The sequence below is a fragment of the Micropterus salmoides genome, unplaced genomic scaffold (assembly GCF_014851395.1).
Source record: "Micropterus salmoides isolate LMB-PRFRI ecotype aquatic unplaced genomic scaffold, ASM1485139v1 Ms_hic_scaffold_3, whole genome shotgun sequence".
Lineage (NCBI taxonomy): Eukaryota > Metazoa > Chordata > Actinopteri > Centrarchiformes > Centrarchidae > Micropterus > Micropterus salmoides.
Window position 1 is genome coordinate 38,551,190 of NW_024042261.1, and position 13,116 is coordinate 38,564,305.

General features: G+C 43.5%; 2 protein-coding genes across 2 annotated transcripts; both read left to right on the forward strand.

Annotated features, from left to right (window-relative positions):
• The first annotated feature begins 5,649 nt into the window (after nt 1–5,649).
• On the forward strand, nt 5,650–9,931 carry LOC119882512 (olfactory receptor 51E1-like). The gene is made up of 3 exons (XM_038692550.1): nt 5,650–6,533; nt 8,624–8,660; nt 9,647–9,931. The coding sequence occupies exons 1-3, from the start codon at nt 5,650–5,652 to the stop codon at nt 9,929–9,931; spliced, it is 1,206 nt and encodes a 401-aa protein (XP_038548478.1).
• Nucleotides 9,932–12,159: 2,228 nt separating this feature from the next.
• Nucleotides 12,160–13,116, forward strand: LOC119882513 (olfactory receptor 51E1-like). The gene has a single exon (XM_038692551.1). The coding sequence runs from the start codon at nt 12,160–12,162 to the stop codon at nt 13,114–13,116; it is 957 nt and encodes a 318-aa protein (XP_038548479.1).

The window sequence follows — 13,116 nt, forward strand, 5'->3', positions numbered from 1 at the left end:
CAGGGCACCCCAAACTTCTCTTTACCGAGCCACATTAACCAGCTCTGACTGTTGGATCCCGAGGCGTTCCCAGGTTAGTGTGGAGATATAATCTCTCCACCTATTCCTGGGCCTCCCCAGAGGCCTCCTCCCAGCTGGACATGCCTGGAACACCTCCCTAGGGAGGCGTCCAGGAAGCATCCTTACCAGATGCCCAAACCACCTCAACTGGCTCCTTTCAACGCAAAGCAGCAGCGGCTCTACTCTGAGCTCCTCGCGGATGGCCGAGCTTCTCACCCTTGTCTCTAAGGGAGACACCAGCCACCCACATGAGGAAACCCATTTCGGCCGCTTGTACCCGCAATTTCGTTCTTTCGGTCATGACCCAGCCTGACCGTAGGTGAGGGTAGGAACGAAAATTGACCGGTATAAATTGACACGGACATACACCTTCTCCAGATCTACAAAGCGCATGTAGACTGGATGGGCATACTCCCAAGCCCACTCTAGGATCCTTGAAAGAGTAAAGAGCTGGTCAGTTGTTCCACGACTGGGATGAAAACAGCGTTGTTCCTCTTCGATCTGAGGTTCGACTATCGGCCGAACCCTTCATTCCAGCACCTTGGAGTAGACTTTGGACGGGTCCCCGCTTCCCCCTCCTGAGATGGTGGACAGTTCTCCACAAACACTTTGGTGCAGACCGAAAGTCCTTCTCCATGTCTTCTCCGAACGTCTCCCACACCTGCTGCTTTGCTTCTGCCACAGCAGAGGCTGCAGTCCTTCGGGCCTGTCAGTACCTTGCAAACGCCTACGGAGTCCTCTGAGGCAACAAATCCAGGAAGGCCTCTTTCTTCAGTCCGACGGCTTCCCTGACCACCGGTGTCCACCATGGTGTTCGAGGGTTACCGCGCCTTGAGGCACCCAAGACCTTGAGATCACAGCTTTCCGCTGCAGCTTCAGCAATAGAGGCTTTGAACATTGCTCACTCATGTTCAATGTCCCCAACCTCCACAGGAAGGCCAGAAAAACTCCGCTGGAGGTTTGAGTTGAAGATCTCAGAGACAGGGGCCTCCTCCAGACATTCCCAGTTCACCCGCACTACCCGTTTGGGCTTACCAGGCCCCCACCCCCTGACCCAATGCTGACAAGTATGTGTAAAAGTTCACAACATGAGCATAAAGTTGTGTTGTTGTAAAGTGTGGGGACAGGTGTGTGTGTGTGTGTGTGTGTGTGTGTGTGTTTAGAGAGGGGGGCATGAGAGTCAGTGATAGTGGGGACCCGGGCCTTGTTGGGGAAGCCCACTGCCATCGGAAAGAAACAGTTTCTGTGGTGAGAGGTCTTGGTCCTGATGGACCGTAGCCTCCTGCCAAAGGGGAGTGTCTGAAACAGTTTATTTCTGGGATGGGAGGGGTCCGCCACAATCTTTCCTCCACACCTCAGAGTCTTGGAGGTGTACAGGTCCTGAAGAGATGGAAGGTGACAACCAATCACCTTCTCTCTGAAGAGCGAATGATAGACTGCAGTCTGCCCTTGTCCCTGGCGGTGTCAGCAGCGTACCAGATGGTGACGAAGGAGGTGAGGATGAACTCCATGAGTGTTCGCAGGCCGAACTTCTTCTGTACATCCTCGGCTGGACCTTCTTAGTGAGAGAGGTGATGTTTAGCTCCCACTTGCGGTCCTGGGAGATGATGGTGCCCAGGAAACGGAAGAAGAAGAAGACATACTTTATTAATCCCACAAGGGGAAATTCATTGTTCTTACTCTGGTGTTATTATTGTTATTAGTATGCACACAGTCTGAAATACACACACGCAACAACACACAGAGATGTCAGAGTGACGAGTCGGCCGCTCAGTGCCGCCCCGAGCAGTTGGGGGTTCAGGGCCCAGGAGGTGAACTGGCGCAACTACTCTGGTCCGAGCTGGACTCGAACCGGCGACCCTCGGGTTCCCATCCTAATCTTACGGACTGTACTACTGCTACTGGGGAGTTCATGGCTGAGGTTTCCTTTGTTGTGAATGACTGTTCAGTCGGAGTTAACCTCCCGTAGGTCGTAGATGAACGTTAGATGGCCAATGCTGAGCTAAACATGTTTACTAACCTCAGGTTTCTAACCTATTTTGCATTCCACACTTCTTTTGTTTGGGCCTTGTTGTATGAAGTTTTAAAGCCAAAGTGTATGATGAATGGCACAGCTACTGCTGGTGTTTGTTGTCCTCTCTCACGTGTGGCCGCGCACAGCAGATATGTACTATGTGTTACGTAGGTAAGTTATAGATAACGCAGGGAGGGGACAACAGCAATCTCATCAGACATTTCCTAAAAATAATCCTTGTTCACGAGTCCGAATCAAGTCTGAAGTCTTTTGAGAACAAGTCTAAAGTCAAGTCTGAAGTCACTGTGTGTGTGACTTAAGTCAGATTCCTCAGTAGAGGTCAACAGCCTCCCATCCTTACTGTACGCATCTTGGATGGTTCCCCTTTCTTCCACATGAGGTGGCGGACGGTTTTCCAGAAGCACCTTGGTGCTAGTCCTTCTCCATTGCTTCTCTGAAATTCTTCCCATACCCACTGCTTTGCCACTTTCACGACAGAGGCTGAAGCCTTTTGGGCCTGTCAGTACCTTGCAACCGACTCCTTCTTCAGTCAGACAGCTACCCCAACCACCGGTGTTCCACCACAAGGTTTGAGGATTACTGCCCCCTGAGGCATCGAAGACCTTGAGACCACAGCTCCCTGCTGCAACTTCAGCAATGGAAGCTTTGGACATTGACCACTCAGTATCATCACCATCACCGAGCTGGCCTTCTTTGCCAGCTTGCCCAGTTTGTTGGCTCCACAAGATCCAATGCCACCTCCCCAGCACACAGTAGCAAAGAAGATGACACTGGCCACTACAGACTGTTAGAACATCTGTAGCAGCCTGTTTTTGGTACCATCCGACCACACTTGTCTAGTCAGAATGACCTTCCAATGTCGTTGCTGTAGATTCTGGTAGTGTAGATCACTCGATGTCTTGTTCACTCCTGGCATATAGCTTGTTGTCATCCATGTAGAGGCTGTGACTGATGGTGGTTCCACTTTGGAACTACTATCCATAGTCAGTCTTTGTGATGATCTGGCTGAGGGGTTCAGGCCTATGCAGAACAGCAGCGGGGATAATCACATTGGTATATGGTGACTTGTTCAATTGGCTTTGTGTTGGCTTCCAGACTTGTTTTCCACAACCCCATTGAGTTCTTGATGAAGGCTATTAGTGTCCTGTTGATCTTGTACATTTCCAAGCATTCCAGTATCCATGTATGTGGCAGTGAGTTGTAGGCTTGTACCTTATCAATCTCTAGTTGTGATAGGAGATGTCCGAGCCGGTATGGCTCTTGTATTTGTGGTTTCACTCATAACTGAGGTAGACAAGTAGCATTAAGGACCTTGCCTAGTTCAAAGTGAGCATCAGAATGGGGAAGAAAGGCGATTTAAGTGAGTCTGAACGTGGCATGGTTGTTAGTGCCAGTCAGGCTGGTCTCAGTATTTCAGAAACCTAGTGATCTACCGGGATTTTAATAACCATCTCTAGGTTTTACAGAGAATGGTCCGGAAAAGACAAAATATCCAGTGAGCAGTTGTGTGGACGAAGATGCCTTGACGTCAGAGGAGATTGGGCAGACTGGTTCGAGATGACAGAAAGTCAACAGTAACTCGAATCACTCGTTACAACCGTACGCACAACATGTCGAACCTTGAAGCAGATGGGCTACAGCAGCAGAAGACCACACCGGGTGCCTCTCCTGTCAGCTAAGAACAGGAAACTGAGGTTACAATTGACACAGGGTCACCAAAACTGGACAATAGAAGATTGGAAAAACGTTGCCTGGTCTGATGAGTCTCAATTTCAGCTGCAACATTTAGATGGTAGAGTCAGAATTTGGTGTAAAAAACACAAAAGCATGGATCCACCCTGCCTCATATCAGTGGTTCAGGCTGGTGGTGATAGTGTAATGGTGTGGGGAAGTTTTTCTTGGCACACTTCGGGCCCCTTTGGGCCAACTGAGCATCGTTTAAATACGACAGTCTACCTGAGCATTGTTGCAGATCATGTCCATCTCTTTATGACCACAGTGTACCCATCTTCTAGCAAGGTGTACATAATAAACTGTCCAGTAGGATACGCCAGGGTTTGAGTGTGTATGAACATATTTTAAATTGTTGTCTTCTGCCTCTCCGTTCCCATTGGAAGTGGAGGTTTGAAGGCCACTGTATGAGGGAGCATTCTCCCAGCTTTACATGTTATGTTTGTCCTCTGATACTGCCCTAGGTAGCGCACGTCTGAATCCTTTTTGCACATCCTTGTTTCATTCTTCCTTTAATAAATACTGAAAGACAACAGTTTGATATAATCCATTTTTTTGTTTAATTCTGCTCCGGGAAATATACAATTTCCAAGACATCCCCTACAGAATCCTGTCTGTTTTTTAAGCAGTGCCATCTGAGGGCCGGAAGGTCACGGCTATCCAGTATTGGTTTTTGGCCTTGACCCTTGCGTACAGAGATTTCCTCTGATTGTTTGGATCTAGTGTTAATTTTGTGAGCCTTTTTAAAATTTAGTCTTAGTCCTGTGTCAAATGTCCTTGTTAGTTTTTGTCATATTTAGTCCACTGTTTACTTTTTTTTTTTAATCAAGTTTTAGTTGACTAAAAGTCCAGGTATTTTAGTCATTAACCATCATTTTAGTCTCTTCTAACTCATTAGTAAAATTTTGATTAGTAAAAAAAAATGGTTGTTGACGAACATATTTAATTTGGTTTCGTCTGACGAAAGTAACACTATTGGAATCTTTTATGATGTAATGTAGACAATGAAATCCCCAGATTCTTTGCATTTTCTTTGAGAAACATTATTCTTAAATTGTTGAACTATTTGCCAGTGCAGTCTTTCACAGAGTGGTGAACCCTTCCCCATCTTTACTGCAGAAAGACGATTTTCAAATCCAATCATGTGACTGACTTGTTGCAAGTTAACCTAATTAATTGAGATGTTCCACCGGGTGTTTTCTTTTAGCATTTCAAAAATTTTAGGCAAATAAACAGATTTCTCAGTTTCACTATTTGAAAAGCTGTCTTTGTGCTATAATTATGAGGTTTCTATTTAGATTTTTCACAGAGTGCCAACCTTTTTTGAAACTGGATTGTGGTATTTCACAAGGACAAAGCAAAAGAATTGAGAAAAGCCAGAAAGAAATTAAATAATTTACTGTAGAAATAATGGTCTTCCTCTTTCCTTTCTTCACGAGATCACCCCCCCCAAACATGAAACCATACTCTTAATTATCACATTAAACATAGTAAGAAGCTTTGTTTTGAAAGTAGCCATTCAAATGAAGCTTTACTTGCTTCAGACACATCTTCTGACTGTTGTCAAGCTGGTGCTGCTAACAATAATGACGTAGGACTGGCCTGTTGGGACTTTTCTGTTCTGGAAAGGTATAACACAGTAGATATTTCTGCATTCCACAGTTAGAGGTGACCACAGCAGTCTGGCTGGGTAAGTTTAGGCTGCCTGTGATGCTGTATATTTAAACAAGCAAATTATTTATTCTAGGATAAGTAATGAGAAGAAACTCTTTCAGTATTTGCACACTTTGTAGTTTGTAGTTTTGTCGCCTAAAACAAGAAAGATGATTAATTCAACTTTATCAAATTTATCTTATTTTATTCTTGGAGCTTATTTGCATGTTGGAAACTTAAGATACTTTTATTTCCTGATAACTGCTTTGCTTTACATTGTAATTGTTGCAGTCAACATGTCTCTCATTGTGGTTATCTGTATGAACAGAAGCTTACATGAACCTATGTACCTTTTTCTGTGCAGCCTGTTTGTAAATGAGCTGTATGGTAGTACAGGGTTGTTTCCATTCCTTCTGCTTCAGATTCTCTCTGACATTCACACTGTTTCTGCTCCCTTTTGTTACCTGCAGATTTTCTCTTTGTACTCTTATGGAAGTATAGAATTTGCCAATTTAGCCGTCATGTCTTACGACAGATATCTTGCTATCTGTTGTCCTCTACAATATAACACACGCATGACTTTAAACAAGGTATTTATATTTATCATTGTGATATGGTTGTACTCTTGTGTGAATATTCTAATTCCTTTAACCCTAAACATCCGGTTGACTCTGTGTGGACACATCATTAACAGTTTGTATTGTCATAACTACCTAGTAGTTAAGTTGGCGTGCTCTGACACCAGACTGAATGACATTTATGGACTTTTTGTTGTTGTTCTCTCCATCGTAGTCCCTCTGCTGCCAATAATTTTCTCTTACATAAAAATTCTTAAGGTTTGTTTTGCTGCTTCCAAACAGACCAGACAGAAAGCTGTCAGTACCTGCACACCTCAGCTTGTGTCTCTGTTGAACTTTTCCTTTGGCTGCAGCTTTGAGATACTTCAGAGCAGATTTGATATGACCGGTGTTCCCAGTGTGCTGCGTATCATTCTCTCTCTGTATTTTCTCATCATACAACCACTTTTGAATCCTATCATGTATGGAATGCAAATGTCCAAAATCAGAAGAACATTTAAGCATCTGTTCTGTTTTAAACTGTTCACTGGTCAGATTGATACCATGTAAGTGCAATAAAAAAGTGTCAGTAAATAATTTTTAATATCTCGCAATGAAATGTTCTGGTTGAAAACATGAATGGAATGGAAACAAATGTCTTTCTATTAATGTTAATGTGAAGTGTGGTACATTTAAAATAACAAAGTAGAACAACATTAAAATGTTAACATAAGGTATTTATTGTGGCCATTATGAAATATTTATCCACATGCATCCCAGTACTTATGACCCAGAGAGAAAGTGTTTGTCACCTCATGTTTACCCAGAGCAATACACACCTATATATTAATAGAAGTAAAGACTTTCGGTTAGACAATGTGTGTGTGAATGATTTTAAAGCAATTTACTATTAACTATGTAGTTAATGTGGCAAAACAACTCTTCGAAGTTTATTGTCATAGTACAGCATAATAATTGTGCCCTGGCTCTCTCATCCTTGAGATAAATACAGACTATCTATAACATAACAATTACAGGTAAGGTATACGATTCTACATGTACTTTTTGTCAAACGCAGTGAATATCTAATTATGGCTCTATAAATGGGAAACATGGTGGCCACACAGCACTGTTCCAGCCATGATTTGAGAGTCAGTAACATTAAATGACTTGCCCACAGACGAAAGTAAATAGAAAAGGATGAAACAATCCACATGTTATATATCATTTTAGTATTGTTTTATCAATGGGGTTTTTGCAGCGCATTGATACTGTGAAGTCAAGATCACTGTAATCAGTTTAACACATTGCTCGCTTCAACGTTACATCTACTTGACTAAGTCCCCCTCCTTAAAGGTTAAATTATTTATATTTAATTATATCATAACAATTTAATAATGCATTGCATACAAACAGCACTTTTAACACCAAAAAAGCAATATCAGAAGCCTACTGGTCCTACCAGGCTGGACATGTAGTCTGCCAAAATACGTATCCCCATCCAAAATGCACAGATGATGGCCTACTATCAAGTATTTAATTTTGGACTAATAAAAAGGATGAATATGGAGACGTTTGTTGTTTCCTAGCAAAAGTTACAGTGGGATACAAAATATAAACTGGGATCCAGTGAATTTCTAGTACACTAGAACTTAATTCTGTTCATTAAGCCTTAAGAAGTGTTGCATGTACTGTAACTTGAGCTAAATAATATAATTTAACAAAACTATAACTAAGTTACTGAAACATACTAAAACATTGCCTTATATACTAAACAAGAAATTTTGAAAGCTTGAACATTGCCTTTGTGTCCATTGGCCCAGATTGAATGTGCCCCTCTGAAAAAACAACTGGCCCCAACGTGGCCTCCTCAATTAAATTGGTCTAGAAAAACCATTGCAGTCAGCTGATACTAAAGTTAAAGTTTATCTGTTAGTCAGACACATAGACGGAAGTGTGTCCAGGTTACACTTTTAGACTGTGGACTAGTCCACGTGGACCTGCTCTCAGTAGATCTTATTTACCAAATAAAATATTTTAAGTGGTTACTGGACTGGATCAGAATCAGGATTATTGCCAGGTACATTTTCACATACGAGGAATTTGCCTTGGTATATATTGGTGCTCACAGTACACATGCACATAAATATATAAAAAGTAAGGAGATCAAAACATACAGGAGATACAAAAATTACAATAATACTATAATACAATGCTGACAGCCATCCATTCATCCGCTTATCCAGGGTCGGGTCGCGGGGGCACCAGCTCCAGCAGGGCACCCCAAACTTCTCTTTACCGAGCCACATTAACCAGCTCTGACTGTTGGATCCCGAGGCGTTCCCAGGTTAGTGTGGAGATATAATCTCTCCACCTATTCCTGGGCCTCCCCAGAGGCCTCCTCCCAGCTGGACATGCCTGGAACACCTCCCTAGGGAGGCGTCCAGGAAGCATCCTTACCAGATGCCCAAACCACCTCAACTGGCTCCTTTCAACGCAAAGCAGCAGCGGCTCTACTCTGAGCTCCTCGCGGATGGCCGAGCTTCTCACCCTTGTCTCTAAGGGAGACACCAGCCACCCACATGAGGAAACCCATTTCGGCCGCTTGTACCCGCAATTTCGTTCTTTCGGTCATGACCCAGCCTGACCGTAGGTGAGGGTAGGAACGAAAATTGACCGGTATAAATTGACACGGACATACACCTTCTCCAGATCTACAAAGCGCATGTAGACTGGATGGGCATACTCCCAAGCCCACTCTAGGATCCTTGAAAGAGTAAAGAGCTGGTCAGTTGTTCCACGACTGGGATGAAAACAGCGTTGTTCCTCTTCGATCTGAGGTTCGACTATCGGCCGAACCCTTCATTCCAGCACCTTGGAGTAGACTTTGGACGGGTCCCCGCTTCCCCCTCCTGAGATGGCGGACAGTTCTCCACAAACACTTTGGTGCAGACCGAAAGTCCTTCTCCATGTCTTCTCCGAACGTCTCCCACACCTGCTGCTTTGCTTCTGCCACAGCAGAGGCTGCAGTCCTTCGGGCCTGTCAGTACCTTGCAAACGCCTATGGAGTCCTCTGAGGCAACAAATCCAGGAAGGCCTCTTTCTTCAGTCCGACGGCTTCCCTGACCACCGGTGTCCACCATGGTGTTCGAGGGTTACCGCGCCTTGAGGCACCCAAGACCTTGAGATCACAGCTTTCCGCTGCAGCTTCAGCAATAGAGGCTTTGAACATTGCTCACTCATGTTCAATGTCCCCAACCTCCACAGGAAGGCCAGAAAAACTCCGCTGGAGGTTTGAGTTGAAGATCTCAGAGACAGGGGCCTCCTCCAGACATTCCCAGTTCACCCGCACTACCCGTTTGGGCTTACCAGGCCCCCACCCCCTGACCCAATGCTGACAAGTATGTGTAAAAGTTCACAACATGAGCATAAAGTTGTGTTGTTGTAAAGTGTGGGGACAGGTGTGTGTGTGTGTGTGTGTGTGTGTGTGTTTAGAGAGGGGGGCATGAGAGTCAGTGATAGTGGGGACCCGGGCCTTGTTGGGGAAGCCCACTGCCATCGGAAAGAAACAGTTTCTGTGGTGAGAGGTCTTGGTCCTGATGGACCGTAGCCTCCTGCCAAAGGGGAGTGTCTGAAACAGTTTATTTCTGGGATGGGAGGGGTCCGCCACAATCTTTCCTCCACACCTCAGAGTCTTGGAGGTGTACAGGTCCTGAAGAGACGGAAGGTGACAACCAATCACCTTCTCTCTGAAGAGCGAATGATAGACTGCAGTCTGCCCTTGTCCCTGGCGGTGTCAGCAGCGTACCAGATGGTGACGAAGGAGGTGAGGATGAACTCCATGAGTGTTCGCAGGCCGAACTTCTTCTGTACATCCTCGGCTGGACCTTCTTAGTGAGAAGGTGATGTTTAGCTCCCACTTGCGGTCCTGGGAGATGATGGTGCCCAGGAAACGGAAGAAGAAGAAGACATACTTTATTAATCCCACAAGGGGAAATTCATTGTTCTTACTCTGGTGTTATTATTGTTATTAGTATGCACACAGTCTGAAATACACACACGCAACAACACACAGAGATGTCAGAGTGACGAGTCGGCCGCTCAGTGCCGCCCCGAGCAGTTGGGGGTTCAGGGCCCAGGAGGTGAACTGGCGCAACTACTCTGGTCCGAGCTGGACTCGAACCGGCGACCCTCGGGTTCCCATCCTAATCTTACGGACTGTACTACTGCTACTGGGGAGTTCATGGCTGAGGTTTCCTTTGTTGTGAATGACTGTTCAGTCGGAGTTAACCTCCCGTAGGTCGTAGATGAACGTTAGATGGCCAATGCTGAGCTAAACATGTTTACTAACCTCAGGTTTCTAACCTATTTTGCATTCCACACTTCTTTTGTTTGGGCCTTGTTGTATGAAGTTTTAAAGCCAAAGTGTATGATGAATGGCACAGCTACTGCTGGTGTTTGTTGTCCTCTCTCACGTGTGGCCGCGCACAGCAGATATGTACTATGTGTTACGTAGGTAAGTTATAAATAACGCAGGGAGGGGACAACAGCAATCTCATCAGACATTTCCTAAAAATAATCCTTGTTCACGAGTCCGAATCAAGTCTGAAGTCTTTTGAGAACAAGTCTAAAGTCAAGTCTGAAGTCACTGTGTGTGTGACTTAAGTCAGATTCGAATCCTAGTCTCAAACTCGAGTCCCCATCTCTGCCACCTCAGTAGAGGTCAACAGCCTCCCATCCTTACTGTACGCATCTTGGATGGTTCCCCTTTCTTCCACATGAGGTGGCGGACGGTTTTCCAGAAGCACCTTGGTGCTAGTCCTTCTCCATTGCTTCTCTGAAATTCTTCCCATACCCACTGCTTTGCCACTTTCACGACAGAGGCTGCAGCCTTTTGGGCCTGTCAGTGCCTTGCAACCGACTCCTTCTTCAGTCAGACAGCTACCCCAACCACCGGTGTTCCACCACAATCCTCCTGTTTTTTATTAACCCTGTTACAACGTTTTTGATACGTGTGGCTGGCATCAAAAATTTAAATCATTTTCCAAAAATATCAGCTTTCTCAGTTTCTACATTTTGAAAAGCTTTCTATTATTATTAAACCTTTATTTAACCAGGAAAATCCCATTGAGATTACTAATCTCTTTTTCAAGGGAGTCCTGGCCAAGACAGCGGCACAGATCACAACAATTCAGTACATTTCAGACAATTTCATAACAATTTCATAAGACTATTTAAAAACATTTACAAACCATAGATTTCATTTCCAAACCTTTGAGCAAGAGTTTAAATTGGCCTATTGAAACCAGTTCCTTTAATTTCCAGAATTTTTGTAAATTGTTCCATGTTGTGGGGGCAGAAAAGTGAAATGCCACCTTACCAGCTTCTGTGCTTGGTACAGACAGTAGCAGTGAGTCTTGTGAGCGTAAAGAATACAGTCCAGCCCCTTTTGGTTGAATATATTCACACAGATATGAGGGGAGCAGACGCAGAATACCCTTATAAATAAACATATACCAATGACTGAGTCTACGATTTTCCAGTGCTGGCCAGTGTTATTTTAAATTAATTATGGGGTTTCAAAGTTTTGCACATCACATTTTGTTTCTATTAACATTTTTCACAGAGTGCCAACCTTTTTTGAAACTGGGTTGTGGTATTTCACAAGGACAAAGCAAAAAAAATGAGAAAAGCCAGAAAGAAATTAATTAAATGTTTGATTTACTGCAGCAGTAATGGTCTTCCTCTTCCCTTGCTTATTAATTATCAAGAAAGTGTCACTTACAAACGTTAAGAAGCTTTGTTTTGAAAGTAGCCATTCAAATGAAGCTTTACTTGCTTCAGACACATCTTCTGACTGTTGTCAAGCTGGTGCTGCTAACAATAATGACGTAGGACTGGCCTGTTGGGACTTTTCTGTTCTGGAAAGGTATAACACAGTAGATATTTCTGCATTCCACAGTTAGAGGTGACCACAGCAGTCTGGCTGGGTAAGTTTAGGCTGCCTGTGATGCTGTATATTTAAACAAGCAAATTATTTATTCTAGGATAAGTAATGAGAAGAAACTCTTTCAGTATTTGCACACTTTGTAGTTTGTAGTTTTGTCGCTTAAAACAAGAATGATGATAAATTCAACTTTATCAAGTTTATCTTATTTTATTCTTGGCGCTTATTTGCATGTTGGAAACTTAAGATACTTTTATTTCCTGATAACTGCTTTGCTTTACATTGTAATTGTTGCTGTCAACACGTCTCTCATTGTGGTTATCTGTATGAACAGAAGCTTACATGAACCTATGTACCTTTTTCTGTGCAGCCTGTTTGTAAATGAGCTGTATGGTAGTACAGGGTTGTTTCCATTCCTTCTGCTTCAGATTCTCTCTGACATTCACACTGTTTCTGCTCCCTTTTGTTTTATACAGATTTTCTGTTTGTATACATATGGACATGTACAATTTAGTAACTTAGCCGTCATGTCTTATGACAGATATCTTGCTATCTGTTGTCCTCTACAATATAACACACTTATGACTTTGAATAAGGTGTGTATCCTTATTTTTGTGGCATGGTTGTACTCTTTTGTGACTTTTCTAATTGTTTTATCCTTAAACATCCGTTTGGCACTATGTGGAAACATCATTAGTAGTTTGTATTGTCAGAACTACATAGTAGTTAAGTTGGCATGTTCTGATACAAAAGTGAATAACATTTATGGACTTGTTGGTATTGTTTTCTCTGTTGTAATCCCCCTGCTTCTAATCTTTTATTCTTACATAAAAATTCTTAAGGTTTGTTTTGCTGCTTCCAAACAGACCAGACAGAAAGCTGTCAGTACCTGCACACCTCAGCTTGTGTCTCTGTTGAACTTTTCTTTTGGGGGCTGCTTTGAGATACTTCAGAGCAGATTTGATATGACGAGTTTTCCCAGTGTGCTGCGTATCTTTCTGTCTCTGTATTTTCTCCTCATACAACCACTTTTGAATCCTATCATGTATGGAATGCAAATGTCCAAAATCCGAAGAACATTTAAGCATCTGTTCTGTTTTAAACTGTTGATGGGACAGAGAGATACCATGTAA